Source organism: Pangasianodon hypophthalmus, chromosome 13 (assembly GCF_027358585.1).
Source record: "Pangasianodon hypophthalmus isolate fPanHyp1 chromosome 13, fPanHyp1.pri, whole genome shotgun sequence".
Lineage (NCBI taxonomy): Eukaryota > Metazoa > Chordata > Actinopteri > Siluriformes > Pangasiidae > Pangasianodon > Pangasianodon hypophthalmus.
This window is the reverse complement of record NC_069722.1, coordinates 12583264-12605847: the sequence shown is the minus strand read 5'-3', so window position 1 is coordinate 12605847 and position 22584 is coordinate 12583264. Positions and strand designations below refer to the sequence as shown.

The window sequence follows — 22584 nt, the reverse complement described above, 5'->3', positions numbered from 1 at the left end:
TTAGAGATACGGTATCTGATAAGAGAGTAAGTGTAGAGAAGAATACACTAGCATTGGAGGGGTTCACATTGCCAAGTTTAGTGTGTGTTAAGTGTCTGTCATCCTCTAACACACCTGACTGATTTGAAAACACCATACAATGCTGAAATGTTTCAGAAATCGATCTGATATAGTTTCACCTAACACCAGTTAGGCTTTAGAAAGGCCCATAGACATTTACAGTTGGTTGCAAACGTTTGTATCTCCCCTGGTTCCTGGGTAAAAGAAAAAGGAACCTCTTTTAGAGTTTAAAAAAAACACACACAAAAGAACAAAATTACATGTTTTTTGAATTTTTTTTTATGTTGGAAAACCCATTACATGACCTAAATGTTACAGCTGGTGTGCAAGCTCATAAGTTTGTATACCCATTGATATGCTCTTTGAATTTAGTTGCCTCCTTTAAGTGTCTAATGACTTCAATAAGTTGAAACAGTTAAGTATTATTTAATGCATAAAAAGACAAACAGGCATGCAACTCACACACAAATAGCAAACAGGATCAGAAAAACAAATATTTTCCTACTCTGATAGTTTCACTATTAAATTCATTTTAATTTTAATTGTATAGTGCTTTTAACAATCCATACTTTCACAAAGCAGCAATACAGAAATCCACATGTAGATTTATATTTAAGATTCCTAATGAGCACACCAGAGGTGACAGTGGCAACGAAAATCTCCCTGAGATGATCCAGACTCAAACTGGATCCCATCCTCTTCTGAGTGACACCAGATAGTGGGATTATAAATCATTACTCTTCCACAATTATATACTATAAAGTCAGACAGTACTGTGCTGAAAGGATGTTCAATATGAGCATCAGGGACTTTATGATTACAGCAAGTTGACAGTATCCAGATCAGATTATACATAAAGCGAGGGTGAGTCTTGGACAAGGACAGTCTTGAAGATATCCATGTGGGACTATTCATCAGAAAGGGGGTAACTCTTAATATCTTACCATCATAGAAACATCTGTAAAAGTCATATGAAGTGGTTGCATCGTTTTAAGTTAAGGGTGCAAACATCTGCACTCTAACACTCAGCTGTATAATTTGCAGCCAGTCACAAGGTGGCGTTTTTCAGTATTTTGAGTCCATTCAGTAGTTGTATTTTACGCACACACACTCTCTCTCTCACTCACTTGTCTCTAACACACACTCACATTCATGCAAGCGAGTGTGATGCGCGTAATCACAGTGATAAGTTGATTTGAATGCCAGTGATCTGGGCACGCTGCAGGTCTGCAGAACGCTGCTGAAGTCGTGCTTTAGGCGGAAGCGCTCTGGCAGAATGCAGAAAGAGCGCAGATGTGGGAAGCTGTACGGCTCTGTGGAGCGAGTGGAGCTGGGAGAGGACGCGCACAGAACAGGTGAGCAACTGCAACTGTGGATCATGGCATGTGTGTGAGGAGGATAACTGATGACATCCTAGTATAGACTGTACAGCGCACTGTGCTAAGTTACTACCTAATGCTGAGGCGACTGGAAGTGTTGATTGCCCCAATCTGAATGCAAATAGGGTGTACAGTGTGGAAAAAGTATAGCCGAACACTTGTCCTTATTATTACAGCCTAAGCTGTGTGCATACGTCAGTAAACGGGATTATTAGCCTATATATATATACATATATATATATATATAATAATCCCGTTTACTGACGTATGCACACTGTGATATATGTATATATATATACATATATATATATATATATATATATATATATATATATGGTACGTCAGTAAACTGGATTATTAGCCTATATATATATATATATATATGGTACTGTGCAAAAGTCTTAGGCACCCTATTTTTTTTAATACAAACTTTGTTATAGATTTTTTATTGTATGATTTCTACATTATCGAGTCAGTACAAAAACATTTAAGATTTCCAAACATTAATTATTGTATATCAGTAAAGAAAGCAGCATATTACGTAAGGGACCACTTTTCAGACACAATAATAATAATAATAATAATAATAATAATAATAATAATAATAATAATGATGATGATGATGATGATGATGATGAAGGCTGCTGGGTTTTGCTGCAAAAATAAGAAGCAAGTGCGACAGTCAAAGTCTCCAGAAGAACTGTGGCTGCTTCTGCAAGATGATCCTTATGAAACTTACAGCTCATTTCCTTATAAAACTGCACACATTGTTCCTGAGACTACTATTTTTTTTTTAAAGCAAAGGATTATCACATCAAATATTGACTTTGTTTCATTTATTACTGTTTACTGCTTTTATAGTGTTTTTATTTAATGTAGAAACATTTAATTTCATTACATCAAATATTACTAATTGTGCTGGATCAATATCATAGTTTCATGACATTATCTATTCTGTATATTTTGGGAATTTCAGGAATTCCTCTATTTTCTTTTCTATCCAATTAGAGCCACAGTAGAAACACACTGTAATCAAAGCTCACCGTTTTTCCAAGGCATGAAAATCAAAAGCTGACCACAAGAAGAAGAAAATATCTAAATTGTTCTAATTTTATTTTGTAAATATGTAAATAGTTTGTGGTGCCATGACCAAAGACTTCTTCTTTCTATAAGAAGTTACAGTCTAGTTATAGAATCTAATTCTATTCTAAGATCAGGATATAATCAAATCATCATGATCAAAGATGATTCAGTGAATATACAAATTAGTCTAGTGTCTTCTAGGGACTTTTCGAGCATGCAGTAGCTACTTTCCCCTTAAAAAGAGTTGGCAACACTGCCAGAGACTAGGTACAGGGCTAGAGACAGAGGTCAGAAAGGGGAGAGTTTCATAGATTTTTATTTTATTTACCCTCTCAGGTCTGATTTGCAAACTGACAACATGGCTTGTATAAAGAGAAGCTAAGAATGGAAACACAATAAAGATGAAAGAACAAGGTAGTATTATTCTGTCTGTGTCAAAATTCCAAACATGGCCATGGCACTAGTCAAAAGTGGTCAGAAGCGCCACTTTGACAAAATATAACCACTTCACTTGTCTGATTTATAGCCATAAACTAACGAGTTAAGCATTAAAAGGTAACAGTTGTCACCATTTGGTCATTTGCTTATCCACTCCTTTATAAGCAAGGAATTTTATGTAACTAGATCTTCACAAATTTCAACGAATACTGAAATTTGCCTACACACTTCATTAGGGTTTCAATAGAACTCTGAGATTAAAAACTGTGAATAAATATGTATTAATCTTGGACTGGATGTTACTAATTTGAACAGAAGATATCTAATAAGTTCATCCTCTGTGTGATTGTTGAAAGCAATAATATGAATCATGTGTTTATTAAATGAAGCTCATTTAGTTTTATATAAGTATAGGTTAATTAGCATAACAATTAGTTATAATACACAAAATGTCTCAATGTCTCATCACACATTAGTCTTCAATACCAGTCATCCCTTCTTTGAATATGAGTGAAGACAGAGACTATAAATTAGAATTTATAACATTAAACCAGGCAGTTACAACTGTATGTAAGCCAATTTATTGTAGTGTAAATCTGCCCTAAGCACTAATGCACCTTCGCAGAGAATGTTGGCCTATAGCCAACCATCGACAGAAAAATTGTTCTGACATCATTATTGTACACATAATGATGTACACATAATCTTATATTGTATACATAATGTACACATAATCTTATATTGGTCAATCCACAGTGAGTCATGGCCCCAAAGCACAAATAAAATGCAAGGACATAAAGAACATAGCATTAGCGTATGAGTTTTTGCAACGTGTTTTTGTAACATTATCTCACATTTGCCGACACTCAAGAATTCATATGATAATGAGTGATTTGGAGTCAGCTTTAAGGTTAGGGACAGGTCTGGGGTGAGCAGTTAGAGCTTTCCTGACTTCATTTGAACTGATGGCCTGGTTGTCATAAATCCACAGGAAATCAAATAGTCAATGTAATTAGCAATGTAAAAGTTGGGTCAGTGAATTTAAATTAGCACAGATTTTGGTATTCGTTTCCTTACACATGCAAACAGCTGTCAATAAAATATCTGCTCAGAGGAAAAACCTCAGTGTTTATGGCTCCTTAGGCTCTCTAAACAGGCAACAAAACCACCACATGCCATGAACAACCAAAATCCAGCTAAGCAGAACAAGAAGGTGTCTCTACTTGCCTATCAGTCATTGTTCTTGTCAATAATCATTGTTCTTGTCAATAATCATTGTTCTTGTCAATACATCAAGTTCTCCATCTTGCAGTAGTGTTAAAGTGTTCCAGCTTAGGCAGGTGTTTTGAGGGACTGGCTTTTGGGGGAACACTGATGGGAAGGGCTGGTAACCAAAGCGAAGTAATAAACACATAAAAACACAAATTTTATTTGTGTTTTTTTTTTCACAAATTTAATTAAAGGACACAAACATACACAAATAAACCGTACAGTGAATAATGAATGATGAAATTTGATGGGAACAACCTGGTCTCAGATGCCATTCCTCATGTCATGTTGTGGCCGGTTAACGAGGCAGCACGCAAGCATGAAGCTGTTCATTCTCTTTGATAGGCTCTGCGCAACAGGAGGTGTATGCTTCAACTGTAAATTAGCTCTGAAAGCTGAAGGCGATGAGCAAAAGGGCAATTCTGTTCTAAGAGGGAGGCTAAAAGAAAATGAGGCAAACATATGTTAGATGCAAAAAATATTACAAAATAAACAGGGCTTAATAACTCTTACCAAATACCTAATATATGACAAGAAGAAAAACTCTGTACATTTACTACACATCTATACATCTATATAGCCTTAAAATCAGGAATCTGGTTACATTTTAAGGTGGGATATTCACTCTTTATGCTAACTTTTCTGGAGAAACTGCATGACAACTTCATCAGTTTATCCTTCAAACACACCTCTTTCTTACATTCTCTTCATTGCATCTTGTGCCACAACCTTTATTGCTATTATTGCTAATGTAAGTTATGGAAAAGGAGTACATGAGGGACCAGTGTAACGGAAATGGTATGGTATCGTTGATTATCCTTGTTCACACTGTTTGCATTCCTCTCTTCTTGTTGTAAAAATATATATTTTATCCTACTATTAATGTTCTGGAATTTATCCAGAAATAAGCCGCACTGCTTCAGAAGATGCATGCTGGCTTTAGCGTTCTTGTACGTGGAGTCTAGCTAAATGAATTAATAAATACATAACTATTAAAAATTAATGTTTTGTATGAGTTAAAAAATGATAACATTCCCATGTTTAGACACCCTGAAGTCCACAGGGGTCTTGCTTTTCTGCATGGGCGTGTGTGTTTGAAGTGAATGCCGCTGTGATGAGCAGTCACACTGTGAATGTGTCTCTCAGGTACGATGACTCAGGATGCATCGATGCTGCAGCTCAGTTATGTGTGCACACTCGTGTGTGTGACTTCAGCCTTTTCAGTGTTCGGGTGATACACACCTCATTCATGTTCACAGTCAGAAAGTTTTCCCCATTTGTGCTTGTTTCACACATACGATTCTTATGAAATCAAATTAATTAAGAGATTATGGTATTTTACCCCAGACTGTGGAGTGAATGTCAGGAAAAGGGCATACTGTAACCAAGGGAAACAGCTTCTTAGTGTAAGACCAGATGTAATACACTGTTTGTATAAGCATAAACACCAAGCAGAGATGGTTTCTCATGGAGTTATATGTGTTATTCACACATTTCGTCATGCTGCTATTTCTAAGGGTGTTTATTAACTCTAAACACTTGCAAATTAGGACTATCTTTACTCCACAATCCATGCTTCTCTTTAATAGAGAGGGATATTGTAATAGACAGAGGTGATGACATGAGCCAAAGTGGCAAAGTGTGGAGTGAGCAGCAAGGAGGATGTGCTACTCTGATAAGCAGAATGACAGAAAGAAATCAGCCTGGAAGGTACACAAGAGTAATGAGGACATAGAATATTAGACACACACACATACACACACAGTAAATACACTGACCAGTCATGGAATATATATTAGACAGTGTTTGCTTATCCTCATCTTTTTGTGATATTGTGTTTGCAGTATTGTTTTTCTTTTCATACTTTTTCCCAGTGACATTGCTATAGATTAAAAAAAAAGCTTTAATGAGAAATACAGAGAGAAATAAGGTAAAGTGAGAGAGATCGGCTTTGTCATGCAGCAGGTGTAGGAGGACTTGTAGGTCTCCAGCGGAGAAGAGGCAAAAGGCAAAGAGATTGCTGTATATGTGACCGTGTGACTTATTATTTGCTTTTTCCTCATCCTCTTTATATGCAGGAGCCTTTTTCATTTGTCTCATGATTACCGGCATGAGTTTTTAGTGAACTTTGAACAACAGGGCAACACTTTCTTTACCAGTTTCTTCACATTGCTCCTATTCATATTGTTCATAGATACCCAGGGACTAAAAAGTTTTTTTTAGTGAAATTTAGTATGAAACAAAATACAAAATAACAATCACACTAACAAACCCATTTTAATGAAGTTATGATGTGTCCTGTTGCTTTCCACCACTGCTACATAGAGCTGTATGCCATTAGCTACTCATTAACAGCTTGAATCACACATAAATACACATGCACACAACACATACACACACAACACACACATATGGACACACACCACATGGTTCTGTGTCATGGTTCAATGAGGAATCTAGTGCTTGATGTGTTTTCCTCCCTCAGCCCTGTGTTCAATTATGGAGTGGTAGCGTATGGCAGAACCAGTGCTAATTTCCTTCTTGTTTCCGTGGAGATGGATTAAGGAGAAATGCCAGTCTGTTTGTGGAATGTCCCTGGTCTACACCAGTGGACTGATCCATAGAGCATACAGAACCAGAGACTGCAAAACATGGTTTATTGACTGATAGAGGTTTTTTTTTTTTTTTTTTTGTAGTCTCTGGTTCTCGAGGGGTACAAAAGGGGTACTAAAGCACACAGGCCATCAAAGCTATTCCTTCAACTGCCTCAAAAGTTGTGTCAGTTGGCTTCTATTCAGACATGAGCCTTCCAATAATTAGCATAGCTGGGAACTGTATGAGATTCCAGAAAACGTCAATCAGCCTAGGTTTTCAACCCTGGCTTGTGGACACTAAACCTCCTCTTTAATTGCTGTTAAATTCCCATAGAAGTGCATGTGTGAAAGGGGCCACACATGTATACCTACATGCCACCAGGGTATATCTATGTATACCCTGCAGAACTGCCTCTGGAGTGAAAGCATGTATTGTTAACATGAAAGCATGCAAGATTAGACATTGTTTTATCTGTCAGCTTAGCTTTCATTCAGAAATCTAATTTACATGTATTCATAATATGCAGAATTTTCAGGAAATTGATTGAATTTACTTCATCTGTTCAGTAAAACTCATAAACAGCTTGAAATGAGTCCACCTTTTGAGGCTCTAATACTTAATATTTGACAGAATATTTAAAGCAGATAGCAGCAATCGTAGCCTCTGTAAAATCTTCGATATACGCATGTGACCGCATTACAATAATTCTGTATTCTGAATTTTGTATTAACACACAACGTTTTAAATCAGTAAGAGGATTATATATTAGCCATTGTTCTATCCATAGAATGCCATAATACCATAATGCCATAATGCCATAATGCCCATTTTAGTGCTTAGCAACCAAAGCATACTGTTAACAGACTATGTTGCGTGGCTGAAAAATTGTTTATAGCAAATATTATGTATCATAAATGTAATTATTTATTGAACATTGGATTGGATTTTGTCATATCATTTTTGTTGACATTTTATAAAAGCAATTAGCCAGAACACCCTCACTCTCATTAAAAGCACTGTCGTGGCTTATTGCATTATTCATGTTTGCTACTACGAAGAATTATTAATTAAATTATGAAGAAATGAAATATAAAACAATATCATTGTTGCATAGTTTTCTTGTTTTGTGAGGGACTTTTGGCTCCATGGCCTTGCTGATTCCCCTCATATCTCCCTCCCAGATGAAGACGGCATTGTGTCCATGGCGGATTCCACCATCACTGTGGATGACATTGAGGGCGAGCTGTTCAAAATCGAGAGGATACGAGATGTGCTGGTGCGGAGAGAGTCTGAGCTGAGATACATGTGAGCTAATTTTCACTCCTCTTCATAAACAAATGCAATGAATACTTGATTGACAGGCTTATTTGATACTGACTCTCGTTAATGCATTTTATTAAATATAGTCAATGTTGCATTTCAGTTTCAGCATCTCTGAGCTGACTCAGTTGATTCTTTTGTGATGAAATGCTGCTGAAGGTGGAAAAATCCACTAGTCTCCATCTATACCTCATAGTGTGTACGCATTCACAGAGATGAGTCATATCTGACTTTTGAAAATGACAGCTGTTCCTAGGAACACAGAGAGAGAGAAAGAAAGAGAGAGAGAGGGCAGGAGAGAGGAAGAGCACTATCTGTTGAGACAGGGTACAGAGCCACTTGAGTACATACAGCAGCCCAGTTATCTAGCAAGGTAGCACTATTACTCAAGCCTGTCTACAGCTGTATAGCAGTACACAATCTCCATTTGCGTAAACAAACCTCTCAGCCATGGCACATCACATCAAAATCACATCAAATTTTATTTGCATTGAATTACATTATTCATTTTCTCTGTTTTGGAGTAGAAGATTGGATTCAATTGAAAGTATAAATCATTAACCTAAACAGAGTAAACGCTATGATGTGCTTTAAAGTACAATTCAAGCAGAATTCTAGGTGTTGCAAGACACATGAAAGCAAACATTATTCGAGCTTGGTTTTATCACTGATTATTAGTGAACGTGCTGGAAAAGAGCATGAATTAGGTGGTGGACACATGCTGATAATTATACAGCTGAAAACCTGTAATTCCAGTTGAGCTTTTTGGCTATTTGTGGTATGTGTTAAAGCACACCCACTCACACGCACAGACACACACACACAAACACACAAACAAGGAGTGAGGAGCTGTAACATACTAAAGTCTAAAGTACTAAAGTAACTTTTTTTTGGAAATGTAATTAATTAAGTGTACAAGTATTCAGTTTCAATAATACTCAAGCAAAGTATAAATACGCCAAAATACGCCAAATATTTCCACCCCTGGAATAGGATTAAAAACACAGTCCTGTGCACACCTCATTCATCAAGGAATTTAAAATAGATGAAACCATATGTCACATGTAATTAACCATTGGAGTGATAAAGATGTTGCCTCCATCTGTTTTAACACTTGTCTGTACATTATGAATACACAAAATGCACACTGCAACAAGTCAAGTCAAGTGGGGTTCTACTGCCATTCCTCTATATAGCTGGTATATAGCACATATATTTACTCCACATCTGCTTGAGTCCAAGTTGAAAGTGTGATATTATCATTATATTGTTATATTGTTCAACGTACATGATATTGTTACCATGGATACCACTGGTTTCATTCGGGAATTGCCTATCTAGCAGGCAATATTTTTTGATGGGATTTGTGCACCTAAGGTCTGTCACATTCACAAGGCAGCATAAGGACAGATGTCTTCTAACTCTAATATTCCTTATTTGGTTATATATGATGACAGCATCACACATGTCCTTCTTGAAAAAAACAACTATCACAGCCAAAAATTCTAATCCCATGTTTTGCTTCCAGAAGTCACTCTCGCCAGTATACTGAAATGTTCCCATGGTTACAACTGATCATTCTCACCTGTTTGTGATTTGGCCCTCATTAGTGATATGTTCCCTTCCTCTTTAGACCAAATTTTGTCTTTGGTGTAAGACCCTGTCTTGCTTATGGTTTTGTTTTTGGTTTGTTCCTTGAAACTTTTTTTTTTTTTTTGCTGGTTCCTTATTCTTTCAAAGTTGGTCTTTCAGTGAATTCTGCATCTCAGCAAAAAGATACAGAGAGGAATTATTTCAACTTGACCAAGGAGTTCTGTGCTCCCAGGAGATCCTCCTTTCTAGACCTTGTCTTCTTCTTTATAGTAGCTTTTTTTCCCATGGTGCCCTTGGGATGTCTTGTTCCTTTTATGAGATATGATGTATTTCTAATGAAGCTTCAGATTAAAATGGCTATGGTCCTGTGAAACCAGATCAGTAGTATTAAATTCAGAGGTTTCTCAGACATTTTGAAGCAGCACTGAATGTGTGCTTACATATACATATATTAGTCATGCAGTATGTACTGTATTTATGTATGTATATATATATATATGTAACTGGACAAACTAACATAATCAGCATAATCAAAGAGTAAAAAAGGCTCTTGTAATTTAGCTAACTTTATTAACACAGTCTGCTGCCACAGTCAGGTGAAAAGAAAAATTGCAATGTGTTGGCCGAAAGGCCACCTATCATACATTCTACGAGAGAGGGCATGGGCCAATTAACATCTCTCCACGGCTACATTTTGGACCCCTGACATAGCAGAAGCCAGGCAGAAACGACTGTAAGAGAAGAAGAGGAGAAGCCCAGAGAGGTACTTAGTCTCATGTCTTAGAGATAGAATTCATCCAACATCACCAATGACAGACTATTGGGAAGTTAACGTCATCACTGTTACGTACGACTACCATTAATCCAGCAACCACATTACCAAAATTAGATCTATAAACTTCATATAATTTAATTAGAATAAATGGCACTTGTAGGGATCACTACAAATATCTGGTGATGCCTTATGGATATATAGATGTCAAATCATACATTTTTACACATATCATTTAATAGTAATATTTACATTTATCATCCACTTATTAACATATACTAACTATGTGTATAATCAATCATTATGATCAAATGCCAGATAGAAATGAATAATACACTTTTTATATATGGCATGCAGAAGACAGTCAAAAAACTATAACTTTGGTCTTTAACTGGTTTCATAATGTGTCAGAAGGCTGAGCACAAAATGTGTTTTCAGGTGCATATGACTTATACTGAGGTATACAGTATATTCATAAGGAAGGAAGTTTCCAAAACTAAAATAAATAAATAAAAAAAGAGATCAAACCTAAACAGTGATAATTATCTGAAATCTTATCCTTATCAATAACCCATTTTCTTACCACAGATAACAGCAACATTTTTGTGATATTTGACATAAGCATAAAAGTGAACATTGGTGTATGGATGATCCTATTTATGTATTTTGGAAAGATACAATATATTTTATTCTCATCACAATCTAACCATCCTGGTAAAAATAGGCATACAGTGTTTTGTTGATGCTTACACTTGTGTGGGATGCTGCTAAAGAACTCTAGAGAATATTCAATTACATATTGTTTGTGTGTGTGTGTGTGTGTGTGTGTGAATGTTTAGCATCTCATCCCTGACCCCTGAACTCGAATGACAGGCCAAATATGAGAGCTGATATGAGAGTGGGAAGATGCTCAGTCTTGCACTGAGTCATCATCAAAATGAGGCCACGGTAGGTTAGAGCAATTTTAGCAAATAAACCATGAGCCTCTGATCAGATCAGCTCATAGAATAATCTCTAACATTTATAATACCTGTCATTTACACCAAAGCTATTGAAATGGAAATGTTCCCACTGTTTTCTTGTTTGTTTTTGATAACCAGTGTTGCGTACAACAAAGCACATAATGGAAGATAAGATGCTAAAAATTAAAGGTATTTTTGGAAGACTAATACATGGGCGGCACAGTGGGGCAGCAGGTAGCATTGCGACCTTATAGCTTTAGTGTAGTTCAGTATTTCAGTATTGAGATTGGGTTACTGTCTGTGTGGAGGTTTACATGTTCATCATTGGTTTCCTCCAGGTTCTCCGGTTTCCTCCCATCTCCAAAACACATGGCAGTAGGTGGATTGGCTACTCTAAATGTGTGTGAATGATTGTGTGAATGAGTGTGCAATGCACCATCATTCCATCCACACTGTATTCCCGCCTCACGCCCAATGTTCCTGGGATCTGCTCTGGATAAAGGATAAAGCGGATACTGAAGATCAATGAATAAAGAATATATTTTAATAAAATATAAGTGATATTATAGGGATTTATAAACAAACAAAATCTGTATGAAAGAAAATTCATTGACGTGTAGATTTTTATTTTTTTTGCTTTGAATTAATAATTGCTTTTATTCCTTTGTGATGATAAGAACAAAGTTTTTAAAACAAATCTGTATAACAAAAAGATGCTAGACAAATTGACAGAGCTTTTCATCCATTTTAATTCTGTATGATGTCTAACAATATGTCTCTCTTTCTGTCTCCTTTGCTTTGTATCATCTTTCTTCAGGATGGATGATATTCAGCTATGTAAAGAGATCACAAGGCTTAAAAAAGAACTGCAGAAATTGGTGTCGATCCCAGGTAGGCCCAAAAAAACCAATATCAATACATTAATGTACAAGTTATGCAGCTGCTGTGTTTTTCACTGCTGCGATTAGGCATGTGTTGCAACTCATAGAGATGTGTTCAGTTGGTTTACTATAATTACATAATAATCTCTGGAATACATTTTTAATGTGGGACTTTGACTAATTGTGTATTGATCTAGTTCTGATGACTTTCTAAATGTATTTCTCATTATTGTTGCAAGGTAAATTAGTTAGACAACAGTTTAGCACATACGGTATCTAATAAGATCATAAAATGTTTTTAAGTCATCATTTTAAGTAAGAGTCTCTTCCTGTAATGTCTAACCAGGTAAAGACACTTCTAGAGGAACTTGATCCTTCCTCCATGCAGGACATCTTAAACTATTATGTACAGTCCTATGATTTCATACGTGAACTTCCCTCTTCACTTCACACCACAGGTTTTCAGTGGAGTTCAAATCTGGAGACTGAGATGGTCATTGCAAAACATTTATTTTGTTGTCCTGCAACCAATTCCATGTTTATTTGAATGAATCTGGGATTGTTTTCTGTTGTATTTTGTTGAAAGATTCTGCTACGGCCAAGTCTCAATCAAAGGCAATCAGGTTTTGGGCTAAAATATCCTGTTGTTAATTCATTTCCAATGTCATCAGTCTTTTCTCTCATTTGAGCGCAACACACAATCCCAATTGTAATTCCAGTGATGTTTAGGATAGACACTGCATTTTGCAGGTTTCTCTCCAGGAGCTTCTTCAGGCAATCCTTTCAAACAGCTTGTTGTTATGTAAGTGGTGTCTAAGAGTTGAAACTTGACAACCATAGAAGTTTGCTCATTAGTCAAATTCCTGGCAAGTTTCCAACTGTTCCAGACATGTGAAATGTTTTATTTATATCCCTTAATTTTACCCTCCTATCTATTATTTCCTATTCTTCACATGACTTAGACAGGTCAACAACAATTTGTCTGATGTGTATTTAAAGCTCTGTGGCAGGGGTTTTAAATATATAGCCTGAGAGCTGGAACTGTCCAGATAGAGGTTCACAATAAAAATGGTCTTAATTGAAAGATTCTAAAAAATTAAATTAAATTAAAATAAATAAAAACCCAGCTAATTTCTGTTATTCCACTAGGCTAAATAGAATATTTAAATAAAAATATGCTAATGACATGTAAGCCTTCATTAGCAAGCTAAAAATTTGACATATAATCCCAATTACGTCCATTTCCATAATGCATAATGCTAAAAATGTTCAAAGTTCAAATACTTTATGGAAAAATCATATATATATATATATATATACATATATATATATATATATATATATATATATATATATATATATATATATATATATATATATATATACACACATGATAATGAATTACAGTCAGTTTATCTGTTTTGTAGAAGATCTATGTTCAGTGTCATAAGAAATAAATGTATATATATATATATATATATAAAACCAAAAAAAAATTTTTCCTTGAATAACCAGTGTATGGTAAACTTAAAATCAATGAAAGTTCAAATCTAAATAGTTGAGGTTATGAATGTAAAAGTAAATACCTTTGTAATTGCAAAAATCCTTAAAAATACTATATGATCAAAGCTTATTCATTAAGTAATGTATGGTTTGCTAGATAAAGACAAGTCGAGTGAAGACCGGCAGCGTGAGGAGGAGCTGTTGCAGCAGATCCATAAGCTGGTGGAGACTCGGGACTTTCTAGTGGATGATGTGGAGTTTGAGAGACTGAGGTTGGTGCTTTTATAACTGAGCTTGTTGTTGTCAGCACAAACAAGCCATTGAGGCTGAGCCAGTGGTCTACACCTTTAGATAGCACGCATGCCTGACTTTCAGCTTAAAAGCTGAATGGGGAGACGTGCCTGAGGCACGGTCTGTGACATCTATGCCCTCTGTGCCATTGCAAGCAAGTTGCTGTCCAATCAGCTGCAATAACACACCCGTTTACTTTTAGTTCCCTCTCACACACACATTCCTTTCTCAGGAGAAGTAACATTGTTTTATAGATGAAAAAGGTGAAGGAGGCAGATTGGGAGTCACAGAATGAAAGAAATAGAGAGATTCGCTGGGATTAAACCGTCAGTTAGTAGGGCTTCAATCAAACAGTCAAACGATATTCCATTGTATGATGAGCAACTGGCTAACGGGATGCTGAATGTTTGATGGTCTGCCAAAATAACCCCATAATATTATGCAACATTATACAACAGTTAGTTACGGTCCACTAATTTGATTGGTTAACCAGCGTTCCAAGAGTGCTTATATTCAGTATAACCGGACTGGAACATTTCACTGTTTGTGTCACTTCGCTTCTCTGTGTTCACTACATAAAATTCCACTTCCTAATTCAAAACTGTTGCTGCAGTAGTGTTAGAGACATCATCAGCTGACATGACAATCCATACATTTTGTATGGATATAACTTTTGACTTAAACAGTGAAAGCTCATCAGATGAAGATGAAAAGGAAGAAGGGAAGCCAATTTCACCAGAAACACTTTAACAGGAATGTACAAATCAGTGTGACCTAGCTAGCCAGCTAGCCGACGGGCTATAAAGTGATGATAGCTTCTTCAGGATCTATTTCCACTAGTGAAGCAAAAATAAACAAAACATTTGGCTATATTTAGTCTGAAAAGGCAGTTACTTGATATTAATTTCTTGTTTATAGAACTGTCGTGTAAAAGCAATATCACACTCACAATCGTGTGGTTATACTGAATATCAGCACGGCTATGATTACCTACAGCACTCAGCCTACGGCATTCACACGACATCCAAATAACAGCCAGAATAACAGAATAACAAAGTCAGTATAACCGCATTCTTGCTCGTGTGATATTGCTTAATTATCAGATGAGTTTTTACTGTCTTAATTAGTCAAATAAAGAGAGTTAAGAGAGTTAATTATATAAAGCAAGTATCCAAGCGACTGAGTAAAGCTCAATTAAGTTAATATTGAATTATGACAAATCCATAGGAATTACTTAGTACTGAAAATACTAATGTGTTATCTAAGCTAAATGAAAGATTATTTGACAATATTTCCATTTGCTTAAAGGATTCGTGCACTTAGTTGTGCATAATTTGCTTGTTCAGAGGAAAACAGAAGGAAAAAAAAGTCATGTTTTGATGGAAAAATACACCATTACTAGATAGATTTACCATGATAAGACCAAAATGCTTGTTTTTGAGTTACTGAGGTTTGAATTAAACCTATTATAATAAGAGGTCAATAATAAATATGTATAATCACTTTGATAATAGTGGGTTGTGATTTCCATCATTATAACACATTTAGAAAATCATGGCTATGGTTCAAACTTCTTGGAGCCTTCAGATCCCACTTTAAGAGCCATGGGCATTTTCTGATAAGGTTTTGGCCTACAACATATTTTTGCACACAAGTCTAACCCATAAGCCATGTAGTGTTTGTGTTGTATTATAGCCAACACAGCTAACAAGAGCAGCATCTGACACTTTGATTTTATAGTTTCTGTGTACTATATATTTAGCCTATTTTCTGTAAAAAAAAAAAAAAATGAAAAGGAAAGAAAAAGAAAAGAAAAGAAACAATATGAGCTCATTTCTAGTATGAAGAGTTTGATTATTTCTGAAATGTCACAGAAACAGACTGAAAGTGAGCCTCCAGGAAAAAAGAGAAACAGCCCAGGGTGGGTTAAAATTGGCAGTGTCGGTTCAGCAAATCTCCTCTTATGCCAACCAAAATTAAATTTGTTTTGTCACGAATGGAAATTCACACCACCACTTATTCAAGGATTTGATGCAGCTGGAGAAGAGTGCATCACCCAACAAATTAAACTTCTACCAGCAGTCTTGGTAACGTTCCCATCTGCCTAAAATTAATTGAAAGAGATAACCAGGACCAGAGGGACCTCATGACCAGATGTCAGTTGATTATATTAACTAGACTAATGGTAGATCATTTCGCTTTCCAGCAATTAATATCCTACTTGTCTGATTTATAGTTTCTTCTTTGTATATAGCGTACATAGCCTATTTCTGACCAACTGCCATCCAGAACCTGCAGTGTATAGTGTGTTATGTTTGGGGCAGTAGTCAAGACCACCAGTGGTCAAGTACAAGACAAGTCCAAGACCAGGACTAGCCAAGATTGTGTTTTAAAGTGGTTGAGTCTGTCAAGATCGAGTCCAAATGAAAGCGAGACTGAAAACCATCAAATCCTTTTCAAGGTTAAGCTTTTACTTCAACTAGTTGGCTTATTCTGTGCATTGCGCCAGTGATTACGCTATGTTTTCTAGAAGAAGGAATTACTTCTTGTCAAACTTTGTGCATGCAAGAAGAAAAAACAACACAAAAATTATTTTTTACAAACTCTCGGTCGAGAACAAGACTATATTTAGCAAGAACAATGCCCAAGACTGAGACAAGTCCAAGTACAAATGCCAATAAGTCAAAGTCAATACAGAAAATATTTCGAGACCGGACTTGAGCCCTACAGCACTAGTTATGTTTCAAATGTTTTCCTCCATCTCTTCTGATGAATAGTATTAGCCTCAAATTTCTCATTATAATTTGTTGAAATGCAGGAACAAAACCCTGTATATACATGTTGGGGAAATTCATGCAGGAGGGTTATGTGATGGGACCTGTAAGAAATAATTATACCCAATATGCAATTATACAATTATCCAGAGGAAAGGTTTTATCTAAGACTGTAGAGATGGTTTCTATCACAAACAATTTAAAGAAATCTGAGTTTTCCATTTTTTTTCAAAACATTCTGTGGGACTTGATGAGCAACTGCGGTGTAATGAGCAACTGATGCTGGAATTTTGCTGAAGGGAAGCCCCCTGGGAAAGGTTACAAAGAAAAATTGTCTAGAACAAATAGTACAGATACTGCTGTGTCTGGAAGAAAAATCTACTATCTATCATTAACTTGGTGTAACTATTACAAAATTATGGAATTATTGTTAACCCTTGTATCATAAGGTCTCATAAAATATATGAAAATAAACCACATACGCAGTGGAGCACACACGTTGAAAGACAGATAGGCAGCATCATTTGTGATAGCTAAGGAAGTGTTTCAAATCTGTAATCATGTCATGTCTGTTCTGAATAGCAAGCACAATAAACACACTAAAGACAAACAAAAGGCTTGCCATTAAACAGCTCTTTTGTTCAAACCACACAAAACTTACGATTCAGCTATTTGGATGAAAAATGGATGACACAGAAAATAATCCCCCTTGTTTGTGTTCATTACACCTGCAACTGTATTTCACACAAGCCTTCTCAGTCACTGCTGAGGAAGTGTTATGGATGTGTTTAAGTAGTTAGACTTCTCTGCCATGTAGCTTTTTTCCCCCAGTTTTCTCCCCAATTTGGTCACCTGCCAATTCCCACCCACCAGCCAGGTCTCTCCTATGATATGACAGCTACAAACTGGGGAGGGTGAAGGCTAACAGTTGCTTTCTTCGAGACATGTGAAGCCAGCCACTGTATCTTTTCAAACTGCTGCTCATGCTGCATCACAGGGCATCATAACACACTTGGAGGAAAACACTATCTACCCTCTTCTACCTACATGAGCTCACAGATGCCTGAGATTGGGTAGTGTCACTGTAAGTGACTGGGGAGAGAGAGTAAGTCCATCCCCCTTCACACAGGGAGCACTGCCTATTTTGCCCTCTACGACTACTGATCTCTTGAGATCACCCCATGAAAGGGTGAACGCTTTTCTGTTGCACCACTGAGGAGCCAAAAGCGCAGTGGTTTATGCCCAACTGACAGGCTAATGAAGTGCGACTTGTGATGTTGGGCCTTATATCCATCTCCTTGATATGTTACAGTGAGCTCTCTAGTACAGCCACTGAGTTTTACAGTACTAACTGTCAAAAAACTTTGTTACACTGAAAAAAGAAGTTTTTTTAAATAAGAAAACCACAAATTAAAATGGAAAGCAAATTAGCTGTTTGCTCTTTTCGCCTGTCAGTAAAAGTCACTGAGTGACATGGTTATCAGATAGTAAAGAGCTGGGTGGCACAGAGGAAGAGAAAGGGAAGCTGGAAGAGATGTCAGAGTCTTTCAATCATTTAAACCTCTCCTGTCTGTTTGAAGGGAAGCACAAACGATTGCTTTGGACTTGAGTATAATTTACATATGTGAATATATGCCAGAGATAACTGTGTCTTTAGCTTCAAAATGATTTGTATTTGTTTACCTCCTTCTTCTGCCCTCTTGTTATTTGTGCACATTTGTGCATTTGTTATCAGGACAGTTTGCTTTATTCATACACATTATTCTGCCTCCGCACAGGGAGCAAGAGGAGGACAAAGAGATGGCCGAATTCTTACGGGCAAAATTTCCTGCAAGCACTACCAAGAAAAGTATGTATATGAGTGTAATAAAAATGATTTGTGTTCATAATTCAGAACTGAACGCATGTCTTTTTAATGCTGTTAACTCCAGTTTGTTCTTAGAAAAAACTCTGTATTTTTGCTAGGTTGCTTAAGCAGCATTTATGAAACGTCTCCAAAGGCCTTCTCCAAAACACTTTGAGCCTTATTTAATATATAATATTATAAAAATGTCACATTTTCCATTTATACAAGCTTATAAGGGAATATTCAAATATTAAATGTCATTGTTCAAAGCAAGCCACAGAAAATAAACAGAATAATTACAATAATAATAATAATAATAATAATAATAATAATAATAATAATAATGAATTTATACAGATGGGTGACAAAAAGTCTCTTAATTTCAGTGCAACCTGGTTTAGATTCTATAAGTTTCTAGAACTAGGTACTGGAGAGATGAACACCATTATTCTAAAAGATATTTCCTCAGCTGGTGTTTTGATGATGGTGGTGGATAGAGCTATCTAATACTTTGGTCCAAAACCTCCCATAGCGTTCAATTAGGTTGAAATCTGGTGACCATGAGAGCCAAAGCATATGATTTACATCACTTTCATCATCATCAAATCATTTAATGAGCCCTTGTGCCCTGTCGATGGGGATATTGTCATCCTGGAAGAGAACACTCCCATCAGGATAGAAATGTTTCATTATTGGACAAAAGTGATCAGTCAGAATAACTTTGTATTGGTTTGCAGTGATGCTTCCTTCCTTTAATTTGTTTACCTTGCTTATTAGCATTTAAAATCAAGCAGATTTCATCATACAAATAGATACATGTCACATGCTCATTAATGTCTCTTGAAAGAGACTTTGAAGCTAAATCTTTTCCATAGCACATTTTGGTTCTGGTGACCAGAGATGGTTGAGCCAAATTTACATAGAATTCTGTTGCTAGATATATTTTCTATGCATTTCTCTGACAACATGTGGTATAGACAATGCTTTACCATTTTAGTCATTTCAGATGAAGTCTTTTTGAGGAATCAAGGCATGCATGTGAATCAGAAAATGTAAATAGAAATGTGAACGTCCATTCACAGGTTAATATACATGTGTAAGCGGGGGGGTGCTCGAGCGCCAGTTTGAGAGAGACAAGTAATAAAAAAGGAGAAAAAAGGAGAGAGACAAGTGCCTCGGGAGAGAGAACCGACCAGCACAGAGCTGTGTGTATGTGTGTGTGTGTGTGTGTGCTTTAGTTTGAGTAAAAAGCGAAAGTAAATAAAGAAAATAAAGCACACCTTTGACTTATCCCAAGCTTGCCTCCAGCTTCCCCATTGCCCACCTGAATCTGAGAAAGTGTTACACTACAGTGCTAAAACTAATGTGATTTGATATTTTGTAGACTTCTTACAGTCTTACCATGTAGCAGTATAATCACAATATTTTGGCTCTTTTCTGCAACACAAGTACAAAATGATAGAACCTAGAATGGAAATATATGACTATTAAAGGTTTATTTTAAAGGAAAATAGTTTTCTATAGGTTTTTTATCCCAAACACAGAGAAAATCCTTATTCAGTGTACTTCTAGTTGTACTGAGTGTACAATATTCTTTCTCTCTCTCTCTCTCTCTCTTTCATTCAGGTTCCACTCAGAAGAGAAGAATGACCTCTAGGGCCCATGTCTCCTCTCCAAAAGTGACCAAGGCTGGCCTCACCCTGCTTAAAGAATGCTGTGGTTTTACCTGTTCTGTCATGTAGAATAAGAAATGATGAGAGTGTCTACAAGAGTGAAAGAAGAAGTGAGATTAAAAAGTCCAACAAAAGTACAGAAGGAGAAGAATATACGTGTAGGCAAGAGGCTTTTTACACAACAGTATATTTTATGAGGTACTGAGGACTAGTCTCATTATTGATGTGCAAATTGTGGAAATTATTTTTTAAATCAACAATGGGATAAACATTATGCAATGTGATGCAAGTGAATTTATTGTAATTATACAGTAGTGTGTGTCTGTAAATTTAAACCCGGTAATCAGTAGTTTAAATTAACAGTATTTTCCCTTATTGTCCGTCCTTGTGAAAATAAAAAAGGCAGCTGCCTGATTTGCATCAGCTACTAACTTCACTATATTATGTTTGTCAGTGCAAGCGTGGTGTCCTTGCGATGTTCTGCCACTGAATACAGCTCTATTTCAACTTAGATTGAACCACTGACATGTCCTTGTGCCTGAGAAAGAGAGAGAGAGAGAGAGAGAGAGAGAGTGAGCCTGAGAGAGGGGGAGTATGAGGATGAGTAACAAGAAAGAGATTACATTACAAACTAACCAAGTAGAATCAAAAGAATTGGATGCATGGACTATAACTGAGGAGATCTAAGCAGAATCAGGAATGGCAGTTAAAAGGGATTTGAATGTATTTGTGCGCTGTTATGTGCGATGTGACTGAAATTGAACTTGAATGCTTCAAAGTTTTTCTGATCTGAAGCATCACTATGCTAAAAACTGGAGGTCAGGTAACACGTGATGAAAAACTGATTAGTTGTTTATGATTCATTCTAATAGGCTGCACAATCCATATTTTGAATAAAATATTCTGTATAGACATAAAAAAACATGCTGAATTAAATATATTAAACCTCTGCTTTGTCAGCGGCTGTGTAGTTCCACCTATTTTCCTGGCTTTTTTAAGTGTACTGTTCTCTCTTTCAGCTGCAACATCTTTAACTGTGTTAATGTGAAGAGAGCAACTAGTGTTTGGTTTGTATCAAGAGAAGATTTGCCTGACTTTACCTCAGCAGTTTGTAAAGTTTGAAGTTTTTGGTGGTCATGTTTCACGAAATAAAATTTTTCATTAAAGAAAATGAACATTCATTTTAGTGTCCTGCAGTTTTGTATTTTGCCATAAGTTATAGAGTACCTTTTGAATTAACCTGTATAATGACCACAGAATGATCAGTCCTTTACAATAATTAAGGCCATAAATAAGGAATAAAACATAGCAGGTTGTGCTGTTATAGGAAAATAACTATTAGGTGGTACTTAAACCATAGCCAACAAATGCAATTTTTCACATTGTAATTTTTATTAATGAGTTTATAGTTACATTTAATGTTGTGGAACGTCCAAGAAACAAGTTGGTTCCAGTTTTCATCACATTATAACTGCTATAAACAGTCATTCCCTCAGCAGGCTCCCTCTTTTTTCACTCTTGAAGTAAATAAAACAAGATAGAGCTTGTCATGTCACAGATAAAGCACAAAGGGCAAAATACTCTGTCCTGAAGACTTTTCTGCAGCAAGTTCTGTGAGTTACTAACAAACACATTAGAACAAACACATTGTTGTTGTTGTTCTTATTTTGGCTGTGATTTGACTTCTACTGGCAAAGCTGTGCTGTTATAGAAATTATAGAAATAGAAATAAAATTATAGAAATAGAAAATTACTCCACACCTTCTGACCAGTCAATCAAGAATCCAAGCATTATGGTATAATTAGTAGTAATGTGCTAATTTGTAATAATTAGTAGAATAATCAGTACAATAAATAATTCACTCAGAGTGAATCAAGCTAAAACATTGGACTACTTAAGGGAGAAAATTTCCAATTTGTGATCAGTATCACATTTTGCTGTTCCCAAGGAGAGGATAAAGTACACAGCAACTGCTAGAACATGGCCTCATGACTGAACTGCTGAGGATGAACTGGTGTATCTTGCACCTTTCAGCGTTCTGCTCTGAGCCACTGCACTGCGCAGATAGATGACTCATACCCAGAGTGGGGAGGTTCATTGAGATGCAGGAAAGAAGGTCTGCAATGTCTTAAAAAGGACTGTTG

The 22584-nt window shown here is 36.2% G+C and overlaps 1 protein-coding gene across 1 annotated transcript; it reads left to right on the top strand.

Moving 5' to 3' along the window:
• Nucleotides 1–1161: 1161 nt before the first annotated feature.
• Nucleotides 1162–21618, top strand: zgc:171844 (uncharacterized protein LOC100151763 homolog). Its single transcript, XM_026916918.3, has 6 exons — nucleotides 1162–1415; nucleotides 8006–8129; nucleotides 12289–12362; nucleotides 14013–14127; nucleotides 18699–18769; nucleotides 20393–21618. The coding sequence occupies exons 1-6, from the start codon at nucleotides 1337–1339 to the stop codon at nucleotides 20506–20508; spliced, it is 579 nt and encodes a 192-aa protein (XP_026772719.1). The 5' UTR covers nucleotides 1162–1336; the 3' UTR covers nucleotides 20509–21618.
• The last annotated feature ends 966 nt before the right edge of the window (nucleotides 21619–22584 follow it).

Bases quoted from the DNA above. Each gene is read 5' to 3' on its own strand.
- zgc:171844 (XM_026916918.3), top strand. From the start codon at position 1,337: ATGCAGAAAGAGCGCAGATGTGGGAAGCTGTACGGCTCTGTGGAGCGA. The intron at 1,416-8,005 runs GTGAGCAACTGC...TCTCCCTCCCAG, and splicing joins AGAGGACGCGCACAGAACAG to ATGAAGACGGCATTGTGTCC. The intron at 18,770-20,392 runs GTATGTATATGA...TCTTTCATTCAG, and splicing joins TGCAAGCACTACCAAGAAAA to GTTCCACTCAGAAGAGAAGA.